The sequence below is a fragment of the Pezoporus wallicus genome, unplaced genomic scaffold, assembly GCF_028554395.1.
Source record: "Pezoporus wallicus isolate ANWC-B61680 ecotype Strahan unplaced genomic scaffold, APGP_CSIRO_Pwel_v1 contig_4485, whole genome shotgun sequence".
Classification (NCBI taxonomy): domain Eukaryota; kingdom Metazoa; phylum Chordata; class Aves; order Psittaciformes; family Psittacidae; genus Pezoporus; species Pezoporus wallicus.
Window position 1 is genome coordinate 64,462 of NW_026641983.1, and position 26,624 is coordinate 91,085.

General features: G+C 38.9%; 1 protein-coding gene across 1 annotated transcript in view; it reads left to right on the forward strand.

The window, feature by feature from the left end:
* Nucleotides 1–1,608: 1,608 nt before the first annotated feature.
* Nucleotides 1,609–26,624, forward strand: part of EDIL3 (EGF like repeats and discoidin domains 3) — a gene marked incomplete at its 5' end in the record, with an annotated part of 188,367 nt that continues 163,351 nt past the window's right edge. Inside the window, one exon of the mRNA XM_057426408.1 lies at nt 1,609–1,737. Within this exon, the coding sequence (XP_057282391.1) occupies nt 1,609–1,737 (129 nt within the window). The remainder of the gene's footprint in view (nt 1,738–26,624) is intronic.

Sequence of the window (26,624 nt, forward strand, 5' to 3'; positions counted from 1 at the left end):
TGATACACACACACAAAAGGTACTTATTTTTTAATATTTACCTACCTGCACGTTTTGCAGATGCAAAAATTGTGCAAAACAAAACGGTACTATGCAAACTAATTTTAGCGTTAAAACCAGTACTGCACAGATCCATCTTATAAAGTAAAGCCTGAGATAAATAAAAATATAGACAAATACATATTTTATTAGCTGAGAGAAAAATATTAAATTGAAGCTGACCAAAGCCTAGGGCATTCTTTAGGATTGCTTCCAGTTTTTCTGCTGGTGACACCATACAATCCTGTATTTCTTTGTGTCTATAGAACTGTCATATGGAGGGGTTCTTTAAAAGCATTAAAACTGAGGAATTGCAAGAGTTGAACAGACACTCTGTTCTCTTTTATATCTCCTCCTGAAGGCTGTTTTGAATAATCCTAGATAGGAAGTCACAATACTGTGTTGTACATGCTGGTAATGTTGGAGGCATGTTCAAGTTCTGACCATACCAAGCAGCCCTGTGGAGCATCTTTCAGAGCTTGCATGTTTCTCCTGTTGATCACCTTGATGCTAATTAACTGAGTAGGGTGAAATCACCGAAGCGCAATTGAAAAATGAGCAAAATCTGCTTGTTCAGGCAGGCTGATCTTACCCACTGTGCCAGTGCTTGCCCTCTATTGTGAGTTTTGAAGCATAGCTAGTTCATAGCATAGTTTTGAAGTGAAGCATGACTCTATTTCTAACTGATTTGTTCTGATTCAGCAATCAAGATGAGTTATGGGAGACTTTCATATACTTCCTTGGAACAGGAAGGAGACTGTCAAGGAGCACTGGAGGGACTGTGGCTACTCAAGTCCTTCAGTCTCCATCCCTGCCATGGAGTTGGTGGGTCACAAGTCATAGTGAAAGCTTCCCTCAGGCACTGTGTGAACATAAAGCAGCTCCAGTTAAACGGTTCCAGATCAAATATTGTTGACTGGGTAAAATAAAATTGCTCAAGAGACTGTAGTGGCTTTACTTTGTACTGTCAAACTTCATCCTGGGATCACACATAATTGGTCTTTGTGTGAATGACATAAAGCCAACACAGAAGCACACTGCTGGCCTGAATGCCATGCTCTATGTTCAGCAGAAATACAGCTGCATGCCAGTGGCTGGTTTGGATCAGATCTATGCCACTTGGTGATTTAAGAGTGTCTTAAGTCTGGAGCACATGGTGATGTAACAACAGCCACAGTTCTCTGCTTACAAACTAGGTGATAAGTCCATAGCCTGAACTGAAACCACCGTTCAATTTTTCAGATCATGGGGAAATACCTTTCAGTGTATATCCTGAATGATTTCAAATGAGAGAAAGCAAAAAATTATTTTTTGTTAGGTTTTACAAGTAAATAGCTGTCAGTGCATCTGAAAGTTTCATATTTTGTGGAGCAAAAGGCTAGTGGAAGATGATTAATTACACAGAGGTTTGCTGTTAAATAAATACAAAATGAAATTAGCCAAAAGGTATCCAAAAGACATAGAGCTAGTCATTCCTTTCTGTTCTTGGTTATCAGCCATTTGCCATACTTGTAGCTTGTGCATAACTTTTTGAGAGTTTCGTAAAGGAATCTCTCTTTCACTCCATAGGAGATGCATGTGACTCCAACCCATGCAAAAATGGTGGCATCTGTCTGTCAGGGCTGAATGATGACTTCTACTCGTGCGAGTGTCCTGAAGGCTTCTCAGACCCCAATTGCTCTAACGTTGTGGAGGTTGGTAAGTGCAAACTTCAAATGCTGAAATAATTGTCTGAGTATCCTGATAGTCTGTGGCAGGCCAACCAGTGACTGTGTCTACAACATTTCGTGTAGTGCTGTGGTCATTGCATTGTTCATTGTTGGTTTCTTAACCTTCTCTCTGCATCATAGATAACTGTGTCATAATTAACAGTTAAACCAGTATCTGGCAAGTGTATTTGCAGAACATAATCACGCAGAAAAGTTAGTGCTGTACTTCACAAAAAGTAAAGATCATAGTTGTGCTTAAAATTACCAACGTTTCTCAAAGATCAATGTAATTGGATATTTCTATATATCTTTCTGCTGATCAATGACCATTTAAACCTTGGTTTCTCATAGTTGTATGCTGAGGTCCAGACTAAAGAGTACTTAAACAAGTGAAATTACAGAAACACTATAGGAGAAACCAGAGTAACACGTAGTAATCACGTGTTTGAATTTTAAAGCAAATATCCAGCTGGAGGTTGCAATTATTCATTATATGAGTACATATAGTGCAAGTCAAATGTAGTGAAGTTTTGTGATGTGCATTTGGCTCAGAGTAAACGTAAATATGAGTGGTAGTTTCAAAAGGTCAGGTCAGGTCAAACCTTCATCTTAAGAAAACTTAAGGGTAAAATCAAAGTGCAGGGGAAAAGCTGATAGAGAGTTCATTGTGTCACAGGCCATCCCACTGTTTTCAATGAAGCAGAAGACCTGCAAGTTGACCAAGCTCTCACATTATCCCAAAGAAGGTATAAAAGTATGTATGGTAGAGCAAAACACTAAGTAGACACTACTGCTGAAATAGGTACATTTTCTATCTCTTACTTGGGAGTTGCAGCAGTTAGATTAGGAATGTAAAAGACACAGAAAAGCACTGACTTAGAGAAGAGATGGCTGTGTCTTTTATTCTGTTCAATCAGGAAAATACACAAAAATTGAAGGTTCTGTGACAGTATCTCTTATCTGAAGGCTCTGTCTGCATTACTTCTGCTGACAGCCAAAGTACTTGAAAGCACTATGACCCTCTGGGTATTTCATATCATACATCCATGTCTGTGATTCATCAGCCTGGGTTACGCTGACAACCTTCAGTCTGTGACAGCTGAGTAGTGCTCACACATGTTGCTTCTGCCAGCTGTACTGCAGGACACCAACTTCAGGCAGAGGGGCAATGCCAGCGGCGTTGCTGCTGCAGATGTCTCATTGAAACTGTCACAGCGTAAATCTGCATGCTATTTGGTTTGTTGATAAATAAGTAAAGGCTACACTGGCATAACCTGAAAGCGCTGTTCTGGGGGCTAAGTATGTTTCTTTGTCATGAGATAAGGTGAGCAGAACTAGTTCAGGAAGTTAAGGTTGGTTTGTTTTCCATTTTCCTTTTCTGAATATGATGCTGCCACTGTTCTGGGAGTGAATGCTATGTCTCTGCAATGCAATTTTAAGGGACTTTGGATTAAATTTTATTTCCCTGATGATAACTTTTCTGCAGACAAATGAACTATTTCCTGTGACAGAATGCCCCACAACGTGACAGACACCAACTGTCTTTGTGCTGTCATTGTTTCCTGGCTGTAAAATGTCAGCGTCTGGTTATTAATTAACATCTGAGTTGTCCAAGAAACTGCTTGTTCCTTTGGTGCAGCCACTCAAGAAGCTGGAAGACACTGCCTCAAGATCCTGTTTTCCATCCCTTTCTCTACCGTTTTTATGCATGGTTGAAGGGTCTGAATGATCTTACATCTATATGCAGCCCCTAAATGAAATAAACTTTATATACATTTCACATTCATTAGTACCTCTGAAATAGTCCAGGTGCCTATGAGACTTGCTGACATTGCTGCTAAGTTGTTTAGCATGAATATTATACAATTAATTGCAATTATAATTGAATATTATGTTATTATTTAATTCTGCATTATGTTAGCTTTGTTATTCAGTGTCCGTGTCCTGGACTCCTTCGTTCTACATCTGTTGCCACTTTTTTAAAAGACCTTTATTTTTAATTGTGTTTTAAAAAACATGTAAACCATACATACCTTATTTTTAAAATTGCAGTAGATTGTTAGTACCCTGAGGAGAGTTCCTTGTGTTGGATAATTTTTGTATGTATGCCATTATCTTTCTGTCGTGATTTAAGTATAGTCAGTAACTCAGACCCACGCAGCCGCTCGCTGACTCCCCCACTTCCTCCCCCCCCCCCCCAACTCCTGGAGAGACGGGGAGGAGAATTGAAAGAATATAACTCCCATGGGTTGAGGTAAGAACAGTCCAGTAACTAAGGTATAACACAAACCCACTACTGCTACCACCAATAATAATAATGGTAAGGGAAAGAACAAGGGGAGAGAATGCAATATGACCCATCAATACCCAGCCCGACTGAGCAGTGAGCTAGCCTTTCTGGGTAGCTCCCAGTTTACATCCTGGGCATGACGTGCTGTGGTATGGAATACCTCTTTGGCTAGTTTGGGTCAGGTGTCCTGTCTCTGCTTCCTCCCGGCTTCCCCTCCTCCCTGGCAGAGCATGAGACTCGGAAAGTCCTTGGTCAGACTAAACATTCGAGCAGTAACTGAAAACATTGATGTTGTCAGCGCTGTTCCCAGGCTGAAAGTCAAAAGCACAGCACTGCACCAGCTATTAAGAAGGAGAGAAATGACTGCTGCTGCTGAACCCAGGACACTTTACCAAATATAAAATCAGAGATCTGTATGTTCTTTTCTGATTCTTACAAAATGAAGAATTGCAGAACTTGTTAAACTTTTAATATATACCAGTCATTAAGGATTATTAGTAAGGTTCATGAGTTAATAACTCTTCTCTTTTGCTAAAAATGGGGTGATAGCTTTACAGACTCCTTTCTTATTCCTTTAGTTTCTTGGCTAATGTTGAGTAGTTTGAAGTTTTTGAAGAGACCAGACAACCTAATTTCTCATGAAATTCAGACTTAAGAAATAAATGTTCTCAAAGTTATGCTTCTGTCTGTGTTCCGGTTTTATAGAATATTGCGTGCTCCTGGATTTTTATGCAGAAGGATGTGACTCAACAGTATGGAAACAGCTTACTAAAATAAAAATGCCAGAAGGAAGCTGATTCTTTAGCTGAAAAGGCAAATTGTTCTTTTATGAGATGATGATTCTGGCATCCTAGGAAATTCAGATTAGAATACTTTGGACTTCTTAAGCAAAAACAATCAGTTTGAAAACCTGGTGGTGTTCCAGTTAATGAAAGTTCTAAATGCAGTGCAGTTCCAGAGTAAAAGAAAGAAAATAAAAAAGTGAATATTGAAACCCAGAGACAGATGGACATTACTGTTTTTTCTTTCCCCTCTAAGTTATTTTCCAGATGTTTTTTTCAAAACATTATATTAAGAAGAACAAAATCTATTATTATTTGGAATTGCGTTTTTCTCCCTTTGTATGTTTCACTTGTATTTAAAATAATTAATTTGGGTGGGGTTTTTTGATACTGTAAAGAGTTTCAGTTCATAAACCCTTTTTCTTCAGTAATAAATATACTTATGCTCAAAAGTAGAAATGTACCCAAATGTTTCTCTGGATGAATTTAATCATCCAGAGAATCATTTAATCATTAACTGGGAAAAGTTGCTATTCATAGCTGAGAAATTTTTCTCTCTGTAATTCTTTGTGATCTGATGCATTTGTATGTTTATTGCCTTTTTATTTAAAATCTCTGTTAAGGTATTTGCTTAAGGGTGCAAGATCTGATTTTTGCTGTTCAGCACTCCATTCCAGATGCAAAAGTCTCTGAAATGTTTAAACAGTGTGGAATAATGTATCTGCTCCACTCTCTTACCATTTTCTCTGTGCAGTTCCAGAATACTAAATAAACTTGTTAAGATTTTAAACTGAAGCAAATATACTTTGTTCTTGAGCATGTTAGAGGCTGAGAACTGTTGGTGGAAGTGGACACAACTCTTAATCCAGAAGAAATGTGCTGGTATACACCACATGAGATGTTGATGTTACTTTTCTCAGCACTGACAGAATATAATTTTACCTGGGTAAGGGGAATAACTATATGGTTTAGCTCTTAATTGTTTTGGTTTATTGTTGATTTAGGTTATTTTTGTTTATTTATTGGTGCTTTTTTCAATATAGATGCAATTACAGGCGCTTCCTAATAAGTTTATGGTTGAAAGTTTTTCCTATTAGGCCACTAAATAAATGCAGGTTTTATTGCAAGGAGTAAAGAAAACAGGGGAATTATCCTAGGTAATCCAATAAAATGGGAATCAGAATTTCAAATACCAAAGTTCATTGTTGAACTTCCATGAAAATTAGCAGTGAAAATAAGGTAAAGAAAAATATCCTATCAGTTCTCAGAGAAATACTTCCATAGGGATGCTGGAGATGCACTGTTCATTAGGGACTGTAGTGATAGGACAAGGGGTAATGGGTTAAAACTTAAACAGGGGAAGTTTAGATTGGATATAAGAAGGAAATTGTTTCCTGTTAGGTGGTGAGGCACTGGAATGTGTTGCCCAGGGAGATTGTGAATGCTCCATCCCTGGCAGCGTTCAAGACCAGGTTGGACGAGGCCTTGGGTGATATGATTTCGCATAAGGTGTCCCTGCCCATGGCAGGGGGGTTGGAACTAGCTGATCTTAAGGTCCTTTCCAACCCTAACTAGTCTATGATTCTATGATTTGATAGCCCTTGGGTGTAAGTTAATGCGATATTGGGGTAATCTGGATAATGAATGAACTGAAATGTTGCTGCTATATCCCAACTCCAGTTGGCTCACAAACAGCCATCTGAAGGGTGTCTCACCATCCTCACCTCATGTCAGGGCAAGGTCAGCTTTTTGTTTGTATCTCTTGCTATTTAGCTGGACATGCCTGAGCTGTACAAGCTCAGGTCAGCTGTTAATAACCAGGCTGAAGGACACTGACTGGTTCCTCTCCTCTTCCTTCATTTACCTGGTGAATTATCTGGGATCATTGTTCTGGGGGGTAGAAAGACCCTACTTGAACCCATAGCTGTTGGATCTTGGCACAACATGGGGAGAATTACAGCCATTCCAGTGTAGCACTAGGTGTTCCTCAGGAGCAGTTTCACACTTCAGCTATTTACTGGCAAGACAAGTTGGCATAATTTTTCTTTTTGATTTGGCCCCAGAATGGATTATAAGAATTCAAGTGAAATGCTGCCTATATGAAGCTAGGAGTTTTTCATGTTGTATTATAGGTATACAGGTTTCTCAATTTAGTGATGATATAAAATGATTAATAATAATTAAGTAATATTTATAATATAATATTAATGATCAAAATGATTAAGGCTTGAGATTCTTTGCTGAATTACAGTTGCAGAATTAATATTTCAGATGTATTACTGGAGCTGAACACCTGCCTGAGAATTGCCATTGTACCATGAGTTAGGACAGTCAATTTATTATTTCCTATATTAAAAAAGAAGATACTAAAATTAATATTTTCAGCTGGTCCTCTCTGGTTATAATACCAGAATAATAATTTGAGGTACAAACTCTCCTGTCATTTATACAATCTTCATTTTGAATTACGCACTGGACTGATTCCACTGTAAACCAGGCAGTTCTGAAGTCTAGAAAAGCATGTACAAAGGGTTTTACTTGGACATGATCTTGACTTTGTCTCTGAAACTAGAAAGGGCGAAGCAGAGTTCAAGCTACATGATTTGGAGAAGCCACACTTCAGCTTCCTAAGTATTTATGATGCTGTTCAGCTTCTGCATCTCTTCATGCATAATTGGTGCAAATATGCATGGTTGCACTCTCCTGCTCTGTGCTTTTGACAAATACCTAATTCAAATATGCATGGATGAATGTAAGGTTTTATTGTTTTTATCAAATATATGGGTACAAGACATGCATATATAATTTTCTTTGTTTATCTCTACATATGTATAAAACTCTAATATCCTATGCTTAACTCCCTTCCTTCTTCCTAACAGACTGATGGAGTGCTCAGAATAGTCTGGAATTTTGCCCCAGAAGCATTTTCTACATAGAGAAGGGGGCACAAATGCTCCGACTTCTGGTCTGCATGGAGATGCTTCACATACTGCATTTAATGGAATCATGGAATCATAGACTCATTGAGTGGTTTGGGTGAAAGGGGCCTTAAAGCTCATCTAATTCCAATCCCCCCACCATGGGCAAGGACAGCTTCCAAAGGATCAGGTTGCTCCAAGCCCCATCCAGCCTGGCCTTGAACATTTAATTTGTGTACATTTCTTTCCTTCCCTCATCATGATGTGGACCCATCAGTGCATCCACAAAAATATACAGTATAACACACAGCAGAGAGATGTGTAACTGTCATCTGGGTAATGCATTTCTTACTCCTTTTTACCCAACAAAAAGAAGTACAAGTTGCAGCTATTTATGCTGTGTAACATCCCTCGCTCAGGAAGATAGTATCAAGAACAATGTCTGTGTTCCAGAAGGGAAGTCCAAGGTACTAGATCTTAGGCAGAGGTTCTTCCCTGTGAGGGTGGTGAGGCCCTGGCACAGGGTGCCCAGAGAAGCTGTGGCTGCCTCATCCCTAGCAGTTCTGAAGGCCAGGTTGGATGGGGCTTTGAGCAGCTTGGTCTAGTGGAAGGTGTCCCTGGCCATGGTAGTGGGGTTGGAACTGGATGAGCTTTAAGGTCCTTTCCAACTGAAAAATTACATGATTCTTTGATTCAAAGAAGGAGTTTACCCTCAACACAAGGTTACTGAACTATGGCTATTGAGCAGAAGAGGGATTGTTAAATGCTTGGAAGTATGCTGGAGTGTTTCATCCCAACTAGAAGGAAGTGCAGCAGGAGGGCCAGGAGGCCTCCATGGGTGGATAAGGAGCTGTTGAGGAAAATTTGAAGGAAAAAAGAGGCTTATAAAGGTTCAAAGCAAGGACAGGTGGCCTGGGAAGAATAGAGATGTTGTCTGGGAAGCTATGGACCAGGTTAGGAGAGCTAAGGCCCAGTTAGAATTAAACTTGGCTGGGGATGTTCAGGATAACAGGAAGGGTTTCCATAGGTATGTAGCAAATAAAAGACAGACTAGGGACAACATAGGCCCCCTCCAGAAGCTATCAGGAGAGCTGACAAGGTGCTTTGTGACAGCCAGCATGGCTTCACTAAGGGGAAATCCTGCTTGACCTATTTGGTGGCCTTCTATGATGGGGCTGCGGAGCTGATGGACAGGGGTAGAGCAGTTGACGTCATCTACCTGGACTTGTGCAAAGCGTTCAACACTGTCCCGCATAACATCCTTGTCTCTAAATTGGAGAGACATCAATTTGATGGATGGACCACTCGGTGGATAAAGAACTGGCTGGATGGCCACAAGCAAACAGTTGTGGTCAATGGCTCAATGTCCAGCTGGGGACCAGTAACGAGTGGTGTCCCTCAGGGATCGGTGTTGGGACCAGTCTTGTTTAACATCTTTGTCGGTGACATGGACAGTGAGATTGAGTGCGCCCTCAGCAAGTTTGCCAATGACACCTAGCTGTGTAGTTGGGTTGATACACTGGAGGGAAGGAATGCCATCCAGAGGGACCTTGACATGCTTGTGAGGTAGGCTGATGCCAACCTTATGAAGTTTAACCATGCCAAGTGCAAGGTCCTACACCTGGGTCGGAGCAATCCCAGGCACAGCTACAGGTTGGGCAGAGAAGAGATTCAGAGCAGCCCTGCGGAGAAGGACTTGGGGGTGTTGGTTGATGAGAAAATAAACATGAGCAAGAAGTGTGTGCTCGCAGCCCAGAAAGCCAACCGTATCCTGGGCTCCATCAAAAGGAGTGTGACGAGCAGGTCGATGGAGGTGATCCTGCCCCTCTACTCTGCTCTTGTGAGACCTCACTTGGAGTACTGTGTGCAGTTCTGGTGTCCTCAACATAAAAAGGACATGGAACTGTTGGAACAAGTCCAGAGAAGGGCCACGAGGATGATCAGGGGACTGGAGTATCTCCCGTATGAAGATAGGCTGTGAAAGTTGGGGCTGTTCAGCTTGGAGAAGAGAAGGCTGTGTGGAGACCTCATAGCAGCCTTCCAGTATCTGAAGGGGGCCTCTAAGGATGCTGGGGAGGGACTCTTCTCTAGGGACTGTAGTGATAGGACAAGGGGTAACAGGTTAAAACTTAAACAGGGGAAGTTTAGATTAGATGTAATGAAGAAGTCCTTTACTGTAAGCATGGTGAGGCACTGGAAATAGGTTGCCCGAAGAAGTGGTAAATGCCCATCCTTGGCAGTGTTCAAGGCCAGGTTGGACAGAGTTACAGCGCTTTGGGCGACATGGTCTAGTGTAAGGTGTTGCTGCTGTTGTGTTGGCAGGGGGGTTGGAACTAAATGATTGTAAGGTCCTTTCCAGCCTTAACTATTCTAAGATTCTGTGATTCTATGAAATACTTGTATTTCTTGCTGTAACTCATAAGGATTGAAGTTGTAAGCAAAATTAGACTATGTTAGCTACTGAACTGGTGTTGTGGCCTCTGACAGCTTGACACATTGTCCCATTTCTTGAGAAATGACAGAAGAGGGACACTTGGTGATTGCACTGGGGAGGCCAAAAAAGGGTCTGCAAAGTTACTGAGTTGCAACATCCAAATACCGTTTGCCATTGAGTGTTTTGCTAGTGAGTGTCACCAGGTTTTTTTACCAAGATGTGGTGAAAGTATCGAGTTTTGACAGTATGTCAGATGGACAAAGAGAAATGTTGATCCCAGAAATGACGTGGCATGAGATGCAATGAAAGGTTAGTGACAAGAAGTTGTGCACCTAAGGAAAAGGTAATACATCATTAAAAATATACCAGAACAGGAGAACTGAGATCTTTTATGTTCAGTTCTTCTCTAACATTATCATAATATATGCATTCATTAAAAAGTGCTTATTTTTTTTATTTTATTCACTTGTTGCAGTGCTTAGAGGTTTTGGAAGGGTGAAATGTTCAGTTCCAAGATGTTTATGCACAAACCAACAAGTTGCGTTTAATTAAGGTGAAAATGAGATTCTCAATGAGAACAAATACTTATATGTGTACAAATATCAGTGTTTTGGGGATCAGTGGAGCAGATACTTGTCTAATTATTAATGTTATTTAAAAAGCATCATAAAACCCAAACCATATCACCTTCAGATATTGAAAACCACTTTTTATGTTTAGTTCACATAAAACCTGTGTTTTTGTGGTAGATGAGTCCTTCTACTACTTTCTGCTGTTGAGATAGTATGAACTAATAACATTCCTACTGTGGCAAAGACAGGTATCATCATTAGTATGGATTATTAACTACATAGATACGCCTGAGCAAAGGTCCTGAGAAGTTGTTACAGCCCTGTTTTTCTCAACGTGTGAGATGGAGGACAGTAAGGCTCGGAAGTAATATGAAGACAGAGACATGCCAACGTGTGTAAGTACAAATGTACTGTAGCTGAGTGAGAGAGAGGTATGTCTTGGTTAGAAATTCTTATTACTTTCATCTCTCTCTTAGTCAGGTCAACTTTTTAATCGTGAGTTACATTATTCATTATGAACAGTCTAATGAGGCTGGAGTTTGGTCTTCTATGATTAATTTTTGCAGATAGGAAAACTGCATTGTCAGTGTCATTCGATTTATTCAAAAATATTACTGAATAGGCTATAATTTATAAGGGGAACTGTAATGGTCATAAAAAGAAAATGTTTAATTTCAGCTTCTGCTTTTGCTGGCATGAAATAAGAAACATCTGCAGAAGTCATAAACTCAGCTGAGCAATACATTAGCCTAAGTCAGCAACAAACTTTGTCCTCACTAGCGGTGTCATTGGGATCAGTCTCAGTTATATTGAAACAACAGACCCTGATCAGTGCAGAATAAACAAAGCAATTATATATCAATTTAAATGCAAGTTGTGTATACTTCCAAATATCAGTATGTTCATCACTTACTCTGTCAGGGTAGAAGAAGAGACCTGAGCAATCCAAAATGAAGTAGATTAATTATGTTTCAAGCATTGCAGCTGAATATATGAATTTCTGAAGACCATGGAATAAAGTTTCATAAATAAGGAATATGAATATTAAACAAGCAGGATATGAGTCCTGATACCATTTAGAATTGGGATGTGTTAAGCATTTCTTTCATGGATCTTACAGTTTAATACAGAAAGAATTAAATTACACAGTTCTTGTCTGGCTTTGCTGAAATCAAACTGATGGTAATACTTTTAGAGAAATATCTGACCCGTGTTTAGAAAAATAAGTATTAAAACTGCAATAATCTGCTTAATCAGAATTTAATTAAATGGTAATTTTTTTTTATAATTCATTTTGCCACTGAATCTAATTTCATACTTTGTAATAAACATCATTGTATCCGTGTTTCTCAGGAGCCATGTGCATTCAAAAATGGTCCATTGTAGCTGTTCTTCTTTGTAGCTGTTGTTCTTTGATTTGTCATCCCTAAATCACAGCCCTATTTGTTGGCTACCATTTGCCTTCCTTTGCAAAGTTTTCTTGTCTTCTTCAGCTCTATAGGGCTGATCGTCCTGTGAAACGTGATGTTACCAAATGCCTTTGGTCCTCCTAAGGAGAAAGCTACCTTTTCTATGCTGAAATCTTTTAGCTTGGTGGAACAGGTACTCCTGGAATCTGCTGGTTTAGTGGGAAAGGAGATAGGACTTGAAGGCATGACTTTAAAAGTTTAGTTTCTTTGTACCTTTATTTTATAGTCTTCACTACTGTATTTGCATAGGAAGGAGACAATTTAGGTTTATAAACACATCATTTTTTTCCTAGAGCATGGAACTCAAACAAAGTGGCCTGTCTGGTGAGAATTAGAGCAGCAAAGAAAGTGTCATTAGTAGAAAACAAGAGTGACACATAATGACAACAGCCTACCTGGTGAGAACAATGAAGGGAGCTTGATTAAATCAAGTAGTCATAGCAGTCTAGCAAAGCAGCTGAGAAGCACAAGAGAAGGGAAAGAAACTTATTCCACAGTTCAAGTGAGACTTCAGGAAAACTGAGTTTTGCTGATTCCTAAATAGCATGTGTGATCTGTAGAACTATATCATCTGTAGGGCTACACATTTACACTATTTGGCAGTTCAGACGGTATTGGAGAACTTGGAGAAGGGTCCTCAGACCCTTTGTCAGGGTCAGATTGGAGTCAGAGAAGCTGAGAATACAGGTGCCGTGCTTCAAGGAATGTAGGAAAATGTGCTAAGCTTACGGGATCGTACAAGAAAATCACAATACGTGATTTGTGTAACTGCACTTATAAAAGAGTGCATTTAGCAGCTGATTTGAGCATTTTCCAAAGAACTGAAGAGCATTCACAGTACTTTTAATTTTGGTGGTTTTTTTTGGTTCTGAGGATTTTTCAGTGTTTGGACCAGAACAGACCATTAAGAAATACAGTGTGACCTCCTATATATCAGGGTGTGTCATCACACCCAAATATTGCTGCATGAAGTCCAAAGAGTCAGGCTAAAGCTTTGCATTTTTCAGGAAGCTTTCAAATGTAATAGGCACAGAAAGAAGAGTGGGGTTTAGATTATGGAATTTGATGAGGTGACAGAAACCCGGCTGATGTAGTTGGCAATCTCTTCGCCAGCAGTAGCTGGAAAATGCCATTGTTTTGATTATGCATATTTCAGGTAATTTTTTTTTCTCACTGTTTACTTGACTGACATTGTGGTACAATATATCGTTAAATCTTTAGCATCAGATTTATTCTCAGTATGTAAATAGTCAGGTGCTCCCCGTGTTTCCATCACCCGAGTAACTGAATTTTCTAAGTCTTATTTCTGATTATTTCCAGTGTTTCTTGTTCTGGTAACATTTCTTTGGTATTTTTGACTCTTTGCTGAAATGTAGGCACAAGGACTGTATACTTTAATCCTAATCTGTTTAAGCAGTGTTATAAGCAATGTTATAAGAAGAATCAAACTAAGATTTTTTTTTAAGTTTTTTTTTATTTCTTTATATCCAGGAGTTTCATTTACTGTAATATTTACTCCTAAAAAATATTGGGTGAAATTATAGAAAATGGACTGTATGACACACAGCAAAATAATTATTTGATCTGTGGGTAAATACAGATTGATGGTGAGAAAGGATGGAGCAAGGAAATATATTAGTCAGGCATGCAATCATGCAGCAGAATCATTGTCATATATGCAACTGCAGTATAGCAAGGTGTACAAGGCATAGCATCAGCAGTGGTCCTGACTTGACAGAGGAGGAGAGTGAGGGTGTGTACATTTAAACAAGGTGTAAGATCGTGTAATTCAGTGTGATGAGCACACAGAATGAAGCTGAATATAGAAATAGTGTTTCTCAAAAATATTCCAGTAATAATGTTGATGAGTGAAAGGGTGAGAAGTATGAAACCCCATAGTGTTTTGAAATACACCAGAACTGATCAGCATTTTGGTGTCAGGGATGAAATGAGGGTTCTGCTTTTTATCCTGGACAACTACAGTAGTTATTTAAAAACAAATACTAGTACTGCCTGTTCTCTAACATAGTGTGCCTTGAACAAAACTGGATGAGAAACAGTTAAGTTCTTCTGAATTATTCTTCAAAACATTTTTGGGAAGTGTGCCCTGAACATGGACTCTGTGAGTCCAGATGTATCCTTGGTTAGCATACCACCAAGTACAACTGGCGTTATGGCAATAGCATTCTTACTGAACAGATAATGGAAAAAGCAACCTATGGTAATTATACGAGTTGGTGGCAACCTATAAAGGTAATTTTATTGAAAAGCAGTAGATAACAGTCTCATACTTGAAAGAGGTGATGCAGACCACAGGACATGTATGGGGTATTCTTTTGAAAGGCTCATGAGAAACTTGTTCATTATCATGTTTTGGAGAGCTGGGAAAAGCTTGATACATGAACAAACTAAACAGTGCCACTAGTATCATAGGTTGGAAACAAAGCCCCAAGCCGCAATGGTAATCCAAATGGTTTGGGATATTCATGGATTATCATGTTTGAAGATGTACACAACACATAGAAAAAAAATGAAACAAGTTTATATCAAGTAAAAGAAAGTAATTAATCTGCAAGATTTCCGTCAGCAGTGTTTTTGAAAAGGAGTTTGGGCTTTAAAGTGAAAAACCCCAATATCCCTATTGCAGTGCAGAAAAAACTGTATGGAAAACAGTGTTCAGTTTACTGTTCAGTTGTTACAGATAACATGGATTTACCATTAGCATGTTTCCTCTTTAATGTTATTAGGAAACAAACAAAGTCTGCAATTCCTTAGTTTTTACCAAGTTGCTCTATCCACCAAAGTGATTGTCACTTTTTAAGTTGCCTGATAAATCAGGTATTAGACTACCTGAAGGAAAAGAAGGCTCCTTAAATTATCTTGAAGAGCACAGAATCTTGTACCAGTATGAAAAATAAAGTCTCTCTCCTGTTACCCCATTGAGCACCTTGATCCACCACAACCACACACATGGGCAACTACTGACCTTCCCCGGGCTTGTGAGGCCACATGGAGTTAAGGTTGAAGATTTTTGCACTATAATGTATTTTGGAAAACAGAACCTCAGGAAGCTCCTCACTCACTGAGGTGTATATTTGTCATGGCAAAATGGTAGCAAAATTTACATGATCACTTTCTACTGGGAAAGCTTGACCTAATTACAGAGGAATTAATTATCCTGAAGGTGTAAACTTAGATTTTGTTCTGGCTAGACTGAACTCCAGTGATTTCAGTGAAATTTCTATCTGCATTGTACAGGTCTGAATTGTCCATTATTGGTGTGTGGAGTCATTTAAAAAATTCTCAAAATACAAGCTAGTACAGTAATAAGAGGCACAGCCAGTGGAAGGTAATGCAGATGTGTATTTGATTGCTTTATTCCACATTTGTAAAATGGATCTCATGTAAAGACCTTTTCGTGGTGCAAAGAATCAATAATATGATACATAAGTGAAGGAAATTCAAATGTTGACTGTACTAGAGATAGCAGCTGGGTGTTTTGATCTATCAGCCTGCAGTAGGAAGGCATGTATGTATGTATATACATATGTGTGTATTTTTTTACATATATAGTGTGTCATTTTATACTTTTAATGCAGAGTCACAGCTAAAATTCACTAGGTTAAAACACAGAATATTTATGAAGCTAAATAATTTGCTCAACATATGAATATTTCATGAACACTATTTTTTTATCTATTTCTTGAATATATCTTGTATTTAGTCATAATAATCTTTGATGTAGAAACTTCTCATAGAATGCAGTACGTAGTAATTAACACAGACTTTAAAATACATGGTTTAATTTCAGATTTAATATACTAAGAAATTTCCTTAAGAGGTTTGTTTTCTGATCAGTGAAGTCATAAAATTCCTAGTGAAAAAAAGGGAGTTGGAGGGGAAAAAAATGAGTTTTGTTTGACAAAATATTGTGGAATTGATTTTGGTCTTTCATGTTATTTCAAGTTTTTTCAATTGAAGTTATTTCGAGTTTACTTTGTTATTTGTTAATTAGGTACTGGTATTAGATAATATTTTGCATCGACATTAATGATGCTGTATGAAGTTGAGCAATTCCCAGTGTATCAAAGCTGCATCTGTTAGCATTATAGGCATTCAGATTGACCATCTTTAAAATGTGATCTTTTTGTTTTTATATGAATATTAACTGGAAAATGCCATGAGGGCCTGTCGTGGTTTAAACCCAGTCAGGTAATTCGTTCGCTCACTTCCCCCCCTTTTCTTGCCCTCCCCCTGCTCTCGGAGGGACGGAGAGGAGAATCGAAAAGAATGCAACTCCCACAGGTTGAGATAAGAACAGTTTAGTAACTAAGGTATAACACAAATCACTACTGCTACCACCAGTGATAATAATGATAAAGGAAATAACAAGGGAAGAGAGTACAACACCTCAGCACCAGCCAACCGATAACTCACCCCCCAAGCCCAACCAAGCACCGACTGATACCTCCTCCAACCCTGCAGACTCCCAGCCCTTCCGGCTAACTCCCAGTTACATCCTGGGCATGACGTGCTGTGGTATGGAATACCTCTTTGGTCAGTTTGGGTCAGGTGTCCTGTCTCTGCTTCCTCCTGGTTTCCCCTCCTCCCTGGCAGAGCATGAGGCTCACAAAGTCCTTGGCCAAACCAAAACATCACTATCAGCTCTGTTCCCAGGCCGAAAGTCAAAACACAGCACTGCATCAGCTACCAAGAAGGGGAAAAATGACTGCTACTGCTGAACCCAGGACATTATCCACCCCTTATTCCATACCATTCACGTCATGCTCAGATCCCACATTTTCAATATACCATCACTCTTATCTCTTATCTAAGTGCATGGACCAGTAGCTATAAAGCTGCTGTGTCCATCTGGTCCATGATGTCAGGTTCCATCTCTTGTAACAGTCTTCCAGAGCAGGAGAGACTGTGTGCAGTGTTCACACTCATGAATAACCTGGGCAATAGTGTCCATTGTTAAGTCCACCCCTCGATCATGAGTCCATCTCTGTGTTGCATCTCTGCTCTGATGGCCTGAAGTGCCATGGGCCCACCAGGCTCAAAATAATTCACTGTCCCCTTCAGCAGTTTCTGCAGCTTGTTGCTGGGGACTCCATACAGCTGCCTTCCATCTCCGACGCTTCCAAAGCACTGGAGGGGCCCAGTGGACTAGATACTTGCCCATACTGTCCCACACACCCTGCCACTCATGACTGTTCAGCCTTGGGGAAAATCTCCTGGTCCTACTATATCCTCATCTAACCCCAGACAAGACCCAAACCCGACTCTGCTTAAATTTCGGGATCAGACAAAATGGTTGTGGGTAGCACACAGTGTGTACGTGTGCCAACATGCTGATCCCCATCACAATCAGCAGGCAGGTCCCAAGGATACCCAAAGGCCATTCAGAGCCTTCAGAACTCTCAGTTGATGCTGCTGTACTTGTCACTGGGGCTGGTGTAGCTGCTGTGCTTGCCGGCTCTCCCACCACCGGCTTCTCTTTTCCTGAGTCCAGCTCTTCCTCCTCTGCCTTGCTGGGAAATGCTGCGTGGTCTCCTGCATCCTCCTGGGGCTCGGCGGGCGGCTGCCGGGGAATGCTCTCGGCCGTCGCGGGGCTGGGCTCGGCCGCGGGGCTCGGCTCCTCCGCGGGGCTCGGCTCCTCCGCGGGGCTCGGCTCCTCCGCCGCCTTCTCCCTCTGCTCCTCTGAGTTACGTATGTGTCTGCCAGTCATTTTCCTAGATCCCCAGAAGTATACATTTAGGGCATTTGAATGTATTTACCCTGAATAGTAGAGATGAAGACTATGGAAGCTGTAGGGATTTTTATCATCACTGTCATTGTAATTAGTCCTTTAATTGTAATGTATTTTAGTAATGGTAGTATGACAGTCAACATGTCATAAAATGCATGTTGGATAGCTATTTAAAGAGATTGCAAGGTGGGAAATACTTAGAGGAAAAAATTGAGTAACTGTAGAAATACATTTCTTTCTCTACCATTTCAAAGCCCTTCTGTTAATAGTTCTTTAAATGCATTGTGATTCACGGAATCACAGCAGGGTTGAGATGTAAAGGGACTTCTGGAAGTCCTGTGCTCCAGCCCCACCTTGTCAAGCAAGGCCACCTAGAGCTGGTTGCCCAGGACCATGTCAAGATGGCTTTTAGGTAGCTCCAGGGAGGGAAACTCCACAACATCTCTGGTCCTGTAAGACAAATATAAAAAACTTAATGTTGTCCAGTGTCTGTAATCCAGAATGGTAAACGCTTTGACAGCCCAAACATAAGTGCCACATCAGCAGATAAGAGTTAAGATTACAGATCTTGTACTCACTAGTTCAGAGCACCATACAACAGTCTGTGCACTCTGCATTTTTGTATCCCTTTTTTTACGAAGAACACAAGGCATTACTGAATCCGAAAGCAAGGATCAAAGTATTGACTTACGTTATTCTGACCTGAACCAAGTAGAAAGCATTTGCAACATCTTAAATGCCGAGGAGAACAGATTATATGTATAATAATACTCATTCTTGTGATGGCCCCTGGTGTGCGATGGAGATGCAAGTGTGCAGAAGTGCTTTAGAGTCCATCAAACATGAAGTGGAGGGGGATAATGCAAGGAGAGGTTTTGCCATCTGTTTCCAGCACAAAAGAGGGGATATCAAAAGGAATGAAGGACAGATTTTCAACACAGTTCGCCAGAGCCCAGCAGCTCTTACTTCTCACAGCAGGAGGTGCTGGTTGGGATTGCTTTTGAAATGCAGCCGCTGGAGAGGGTGCTAAGCATCCTCTGTAAGAAAATGCAGAACTCTTGAGTCAGATGGAGAGCGCACAGAAAATGAGTAAATCTGCCCTTAGGAGCATATGGGAAAGTAGAGCTGAGGTGGGTTTCAGAAAATTTATGTACTTGGTATGTAAAAAAAAAAAATCTTCAAAAACCCTTCACAGCTCAAAATCAATAGGCCTAACTCCTGCACTAATGAAAACTGGGAAGTGTGGAGGAGCACCAGAATGCTGACTGATGGCTGCTGTGAAGATGCTTCTTACGGGGTGAATTTTGAGAGGCTGATAAACTTATGACTTCTAGTGGCTTTATTGATGAAGATAAAAGAAAAATCAATGTACATTATCTTCACTTGCTCATGAGAAAAAGCCTTGACTACTTAAGTTTTAATTTTCTGAAAAATTAAGAGCAGTGTATCAATGAAAAATTAAGGGAAAACTATAGAATTTCTGAGAATAAAGAAATTTCTCACCAGGTGTGTTGTTTTACCTCATATTACAGAGTTCTCTGTGTGCCTTGTTTTGCTGCATGTAGCAAAGTGACGTGTTAGTGTCAGACAGAAAACTGTCTTGTTTTACACCTACATTTAAGCATGTTTCTCTTTTGGCATTTCTGTTCTTCGAAATACAGTTGTCAGCAGAGAACTTTGTGTGTTCAGTCTAGGTCACAGTAATTTGCTCACACTGTGCCAGGTTTAAAGTAAAGCTTCCTTGTCACTTGTATTTTAGGGCAGAACAGATGTGTTCAGTTTGAAATGATCGAGGTTCAATATGGCCCCTGCAGATACCATTAGATAAATTCATTTTTTCCAGAGCAGTGTTTGACTGAAGCTGGAGATTATTGACATTTTTTCACAATTGATGTCATACGTATTTTTCAACATACATTTTTCAATATTGAACAATAATGGATTCAGATATATTTAGATTTTTTTTCCAGTTATACTGAAGTTAAATATAAAGCCAATATTAGTTACAAAGGTAATAGGATCTTCTTTTACTTCTACCTAGTCAAAGAAGTTAAAAGTGAATACTGGTAAGTCAGCCATTGCTTAAGCCTGTATTCCAGTCTGCAGAATTTACCTGGACAATGAAAATACCTTTTTATTAATTTAGAAATACATGCTTTGCCTTTCTTGCACCAGGACTCATGTCTTTTTTTTTTTTTCTATACTTGGATTCATGCCATGTAGCTTTATAGTGGGGTATTTCCTGTTCTGAAGTTACTAAAAAATTGTTAAAAATGCATACCACAGTAAAGCAATGTGTCTCCCTGCATGGGACTCCTCTTAATGCCACAGCCTTCATCTTAGCTGCCATCTGGTCCTTTGAATTCTCCTCTTGGCATATTGTACAATTTGTAGCTCAAATTTTCCATGATGAAGGTTGTGTTGCATGAAAATTCTCTTAGTAAAGCAGTGTGCTGGCCCTCAGTCATGCTGAAAAGAGTAGTGTAAACTTGGATTTAAAAAAAAAAGAAAAAGAAATTCTTCTGCAGGGATCAAACAAGGTGTTTGAACTGAGAAGTGAATGCCCCTTGCCCTATGCATATTTTTCTTAAAATGTTGCAGAGTATTTTCTAAGAAACAGTGACTATTGAATACTTTTCATTTTGTCTTCATGCAATCTAAAGACTTTTCATCTGATGATAAAAAAGTTGCCTGTTTATTGGTTTATAGAGCTTCATTCCCCAGAAGGGTTAGCAGAACAACCTTTGCAACTGGCATAGTAGAATATTTACCAAAACCCACAAATTTGGGTATTTGGGAAACCTGCAGGATACATGTTTATATTTGAAATTTTAGGGTTTGAAAGTTGTTAGGTTTTCCTGTGTGTTCATTCAACTTCCTACTATGTATTTCAGAAAGGCAAGCAGGTCAGTCTGGGTGTAATTTGGTGGCAGCAGAGTAGGTGAGACCCCACAGGTTAGTCTGGGGTAAGAAAATGCACAATGGCATTGCAGAAAATTAATTAATTGAAGTTAGTATCTGCTGTTACTGGACTATTTAGAGCTGCGGTTTATTTGTCTTAATTATTGTTTTCTGTTCTGTTTTCAGCAGGTTTTGTTGTCTTTTGAATCTTTCCTCATGTTGGATATTGGATATTGCTAAGAAGCATTTTAGTAATTTTAGCTTCTTATTTCTGGCAGAAAAGCTGGTGAAGCTCAGAACCTGTTCAGCCTTATCTCAGTCCCACTTTGTTTCAGCCTGAATTTTTGTACCTTAGAGAAAGCCTTCCTATCTCCACCCTTGCACAGAGAGCAAGTGCCAGGATTTTCCCAGCTTTGAGCAAACTGTTCTTCAAAAGCAGGTCAAACTGCCCACTCAGTCAGCCTCCAGCATCTGCAAGTTGAGATGAAACACATTTTCAGCCCATAATACAAAGGAATGGTATACCTGGCATGGCACCCAGGTACCTTTGATTTGTCCTGGATTGAGTACTGGCTACACATCTGCAGTGGGAGACCTAATCCAGCCTCCTGTCCAGCTTCAAAACCAGCACTACGATATTAGTCACTTAGCTGTTTGAGGGCACTTGGTTTGGTACAAAAAAGCTCTAGGATATTTTCTGATTACATTCTCTGCTCTTTTGGAACATACACATCTTTTCAAAACTGCATATGGCAGCATGTGTGCGTGTGCAAGTAAAACTGTGTGATGTTTCAAGTCATGACAGACTACTCCTGGTTTCAGACTTACAGCTTAAAGTACTCTGTGCCTTTGGAAGCACTTGAAACCTTGGCAAGAACAGCAGCAGACTAAAAACTGAATAATTGTTTTAAAACTAAATCTTTTTACACTGTTTTTTCTTAAGAAGAACATCCTGCCAAATGCTAGGCTCGATGGGCACTCCACTGACTGCCTTGTTCTAGAGAGTTGTAAATGTGAAGGCAGTAACCACAAAAGTAATTATCTAATCTTGTCTTTTGCAAAATGTGTAATTTTACCTAAATAAGTCTTTTATTTCATATTTAAACACGTTGTCATTCAGCACCAGTTCTGATACTTAGGGAGAAAAAAAAGGAAGACTAGTGAGAATGAATTAAATTAATTAGCTACATTTATTGGCATTTCTAACACTGTCATTTTAAGACACTAGCATTCTGGACTTTGATAATACATGAAATTTTGCTCTGATACCAATTTTTGATTAGATTTTTTTTTCTTAAAATAAAATAATGAAAGGAAGAAAAAGTAAGTTTTTCATAGTCTTTACGTGTTTAAGTGGATATAAACCTATGAGGAGTGGCGCAGGCTATTTCTAGGGTTTCTTAATTAATGGCTTTGGTTTCTATTTAACATCTGTCATCCAAGCAGAGTTTTTTATCAGTTCATAGTGAGTTATCTCTGACATGCACTAGTGAGTTGCCTGGTGTCTTTCTTCTTTTTTTGTTTTTCATGTTTTTTTAATTTATTTTTCCTGTACTGGCTGCAAACACAACTTTAGCTGAGGCTAGAAGGAGGCTCTGCTATTCTCAGGGGCCTGTAAATGGTGAGGGATGTGCTGGTATCCCAGTACTACAGTTAAAATTAAACACACTAACAGAACAACCTGACCTAACTGTAGAACTGCAAGATAAAAATCTCTAACTGACCCTGATAGACGTATCTTTGACCAACTGGCATAAAAAGTGCGTTTTCCAGATTCAGCAGATTCATGAAAACAACCTGTTTTTTTTAGGGTTTGTTCCTTCTTTTTATAGCTAGGGACAATAATAGTTTATACCAGTTGTTGCAGCCGGTTGAGTTGGTTAATTGTTAGAAGTTGGTGACAAACTGTTAATCAGCTGAGCTGTGGCTTGGAGGTGTCTTTTAGCACATTTAACCTGACACAATGGGATAGGGCAAAGCTGAATGCAAGGAGGGGGGCTTTGGTGGAAACAAGGCTTGATTCAGCCTGCTGCTTAGTGGTGGGTTACCTCATCAGACATGGCAATACTGCGTAAAGGGCCATGCTGAGAACCAGAGATAGAGCCAGTTTATTGAGAAATAAACTGAATTCTGTAGAATGGGTAGCAGGTGAGAAGACAAACGTTCTAAAGATGTATTTTCAATTAAAGTTCTATAGCATTAAAATCACATTCTTAATGACTGATGCTGAGTTTTTGGGAAGTCAGTCTTTGTATCATGCAGGTCCTCTGAGATTTCATGCTGAGCAGAATATAATTTATTTTTGACCTTACATTCAGAAAAATGTTATCTGCTCTTGTATCCTACTGTTTGCAAGTGGTTCATTCGGATGATTTTGTAGAGCTCTTACATAGCTTTTTCATTAGAGATAACGCCATATATTCAAGTTTATTCCATATAAAAGAGTCTTACATTTTATTTGAATATTAAAGAAAATGTCTTTCACATTAATATGAAAGTAACACATGCTTTAATATAAACACAAACCTAATGTTCCACTGAATCTGCCTCCCTCAAGTTACCTATGCTTCAAAGGTCAGATTTTTCCCAGACCTTTTAAGGCTTCTACCATTGTAACAGAAATGATCAGAGGTCAGGCATAGGTATTCATATGCTATCCAAGCATTGCCTTACATTCTTTCTCTTAAGCTGATATATGTTGGACAATATGTATCCTGGAATATGGTTCCCAAAACTACCCATGTCTTGGTTTTTTTTTTCACCACTAATGTCACACAGCATTATTCACCCCCAGGGAAAACATGATTAAGTTTTCTCAAGTGAACATCAGATATACTCTAAGAAGATAAAAACTAATGTTTGGGCTGCCATATGTCTTATATTTTGTCAATTATACATTAAAAGGGGTAGAAAAACATTTTGAAAATGGTTTAAAGCTGCAGAGTAGATTACAGTTTAAGGTCATGCAGTACTGTTAATCACATCATGATTCAGGGATGTTCATGACTGTTTGGGAGGCTTTTTTGTCAAATACCTGGCTCCTCTGTGCAAGTCTCACCACTCTGGAATCAGAATGAGAAAGTCAGGCTGATGCTAAACCACCACTCAGTGTAGTGAGTCACCAGCTTGTGCTAGCTCAGTTGGGAAAGGCAGTTTCAGTTTGTACCCTCTTGACCCCTCTGAAATAAATAAAGAGTGAATTACAGATAATTGCTATGGAGATGAGTCACTGTATAAATAGCTTTTTTAAATAACTTCAAGTTTAAATCACTGCTGATGGAGAAAAATTGTGTAAGAAATTTTTGGTGTGCATTTGCTTAATAAGTGGAAAGCAGAGTGCTGACACTGCATTTGAGCCACTATGATAAAGCAAAAATAGTTTATACTTTGTGTATTCAGTTGCTTAGGGAAGGCTTTATTTTTAAACATGGTTTATCAAGCTACGGTGGATGAAAGCAGACCTGGTACATATAGCAAGAGATTAAGTTAACTTCATTTAAAAAAAAATGCATAAAGTACAAACAAATTTATAATTTCATTTTCAAATATATTTTTAATATGAATATTTAATTTCTGCCCAGGGTTAAGAAATAGATTATTGACAAGTAGAACTAGGTCTTTTGCATTTTACAAAAGCATTACTCACTAACTCAGACAAAAAATTAATGCAGTCTATTTCTGAAAGAGCCTAAATCAACAATTGAATAGTCAAAATTAATTAGATAAACATAAAACTAACATTATTGACATAGCTGTCTTGCAACTTGAATGATTTGTTTCAGCGGAGCTTCAGCTGTCCTCTTTTATTTAGATGTGTCCCTAAGTGCAGAGTGGTCCCACTGGAACAATCATCACCAGAGTGATGACACAACCCAGTTGTAAATTGCTGATGCTAGTATTCACTCCAATAATTAAGATTATTATTCAAATTGCAGTCAAAAAAAAAACCCAACCCCGTTCCTTGAATGAATATTCTTTGTATATTTGGACAATTTTGATAAACCAATCTCAATGTACAGTCAGTAGTACTTTAATTATCTGTTGCTCAAGCAGCAAGCAGCATTTGAGCTTGGCAGTTAATAGAGATTTGGGGCATTTGTAAAATTTAATGACTTCTAACTAACTTTCATGTTCTGTTCCGTTGGCATAGTTCTCTCTGTTACTGGTACTTTGAGAAACTACAGCATGCCTGATTTACTTCTGATACTGTTCTTAAGATTTAAATAGTTTCTTTTTTGTGGAATTAGCTGTCATGTTATTGAACTAATGATGGATCTGATTAGTCAAATTTAAAAACAATAGGATGGCTTTTTCCCTTCTTTCCTTCATTGCCTTGAAATTCTCTACTGTTTCAAACACATTTTACTTAAATCTGGTAATTGTACAGTAAAAGAACATGTTATTGTAAACTAAAAGCTTGATGTGATCTCTGTGTATATTCACCTCAAAATTGATCAATCTAGGTTCATAATACACATCTAGACACTAAATGAAGAGTTACAAAAGAGAAGATTTAGCCTGTTAAGTACCTTGTTTAGGCCATTTTAGATAATTCATTTAATAATGTAGCCTTCTTAAGTGTTTATCTGAACACAAAGTTATATAAATAAAAATTACCCATTTGCCTCAGGAAACTTTAGTTAGACGCAAGATGCTTGACTGATACTTCAAATAGTAATTCATTATTTTCTATTGATTGGATCTGACAGCCCCCAAAACACCACCATACTACTCTGCAATTAGGAATAACTGATGTGTCTATGTTAACTGTCACATACAGTTGCATATAGAATATTGTACTGAATTAATCAATGTCTGTACATGGTCTTAAATGCAGTTTGTGTCTGACAAACTTTCACTAAAAAGAGGAAGACCATCCTTTTGCGTCCCTAATTTCTCCCAGCATAATACATGGAGTGATAGTTAAGGCAAAGAAGTCAACTCACCAAGCACTGATCTTTGAGAAAATATTTGAAATCTGTATCCATGCCAAGCACAGACTCTGAAGCCATCGCTGCTTAACAGCCATGGCAAACGTGAAGTTACCGTGTTTGCTGTGGCTGTTAGGACTGTTGTTTGTATGGAACTGATTCTACAAGAAATCAAACAGCAGCTTCAATTTCAGCTGGTGGAAAAGACTCCTGAAAAGAGAAAAAGTAAAAGTATGGATACATGTATTTAATATTTTAAGAGAGTCTCTACATCACATTTGTGGAGAGTCCTCTACGACTTCTAAGTGCTTTCACAGTATCCAGGTGAGAAACACTTCATAGCTGCGTTTTCTGTCATTGAAAACTTCGCAAGACTGTGAGAAGACCATTTTTATGATGCATGTGTATATAAAACGTACTGACTGGAAGGAGAAAAAGAACTAAATCACTAATGTACCTTTAAAATACAGTTTTACTGTGCATACATCTGTTTCTTTCTTTTGAATGTACAAATAATAGTGTACAGTGAGAGGTGCTTTCTGATGTTAGCTAAAGGTGATTTAATGGTTATCCGTCACCAAAAGAGAAAGGTTATAGGATAAAGATTTTTATTGCTTTCCTCAGACAATAAATATCTGGAATAGAAAGTCCAGTGGGCAACTGCCCCCACCCTAATCCTACCCAAAACCAAACCCCCAAACTGCATTTTCTCCTTTACTACTTAATTTCAGGATCATTCATTCATTACTGCCAGCACCAAGTTGTGAAGAAACTGAAGGAAACAGAAGGGGTGGAGGATGGAGAGAGGGGAAAAAAGAAAAGAAAAT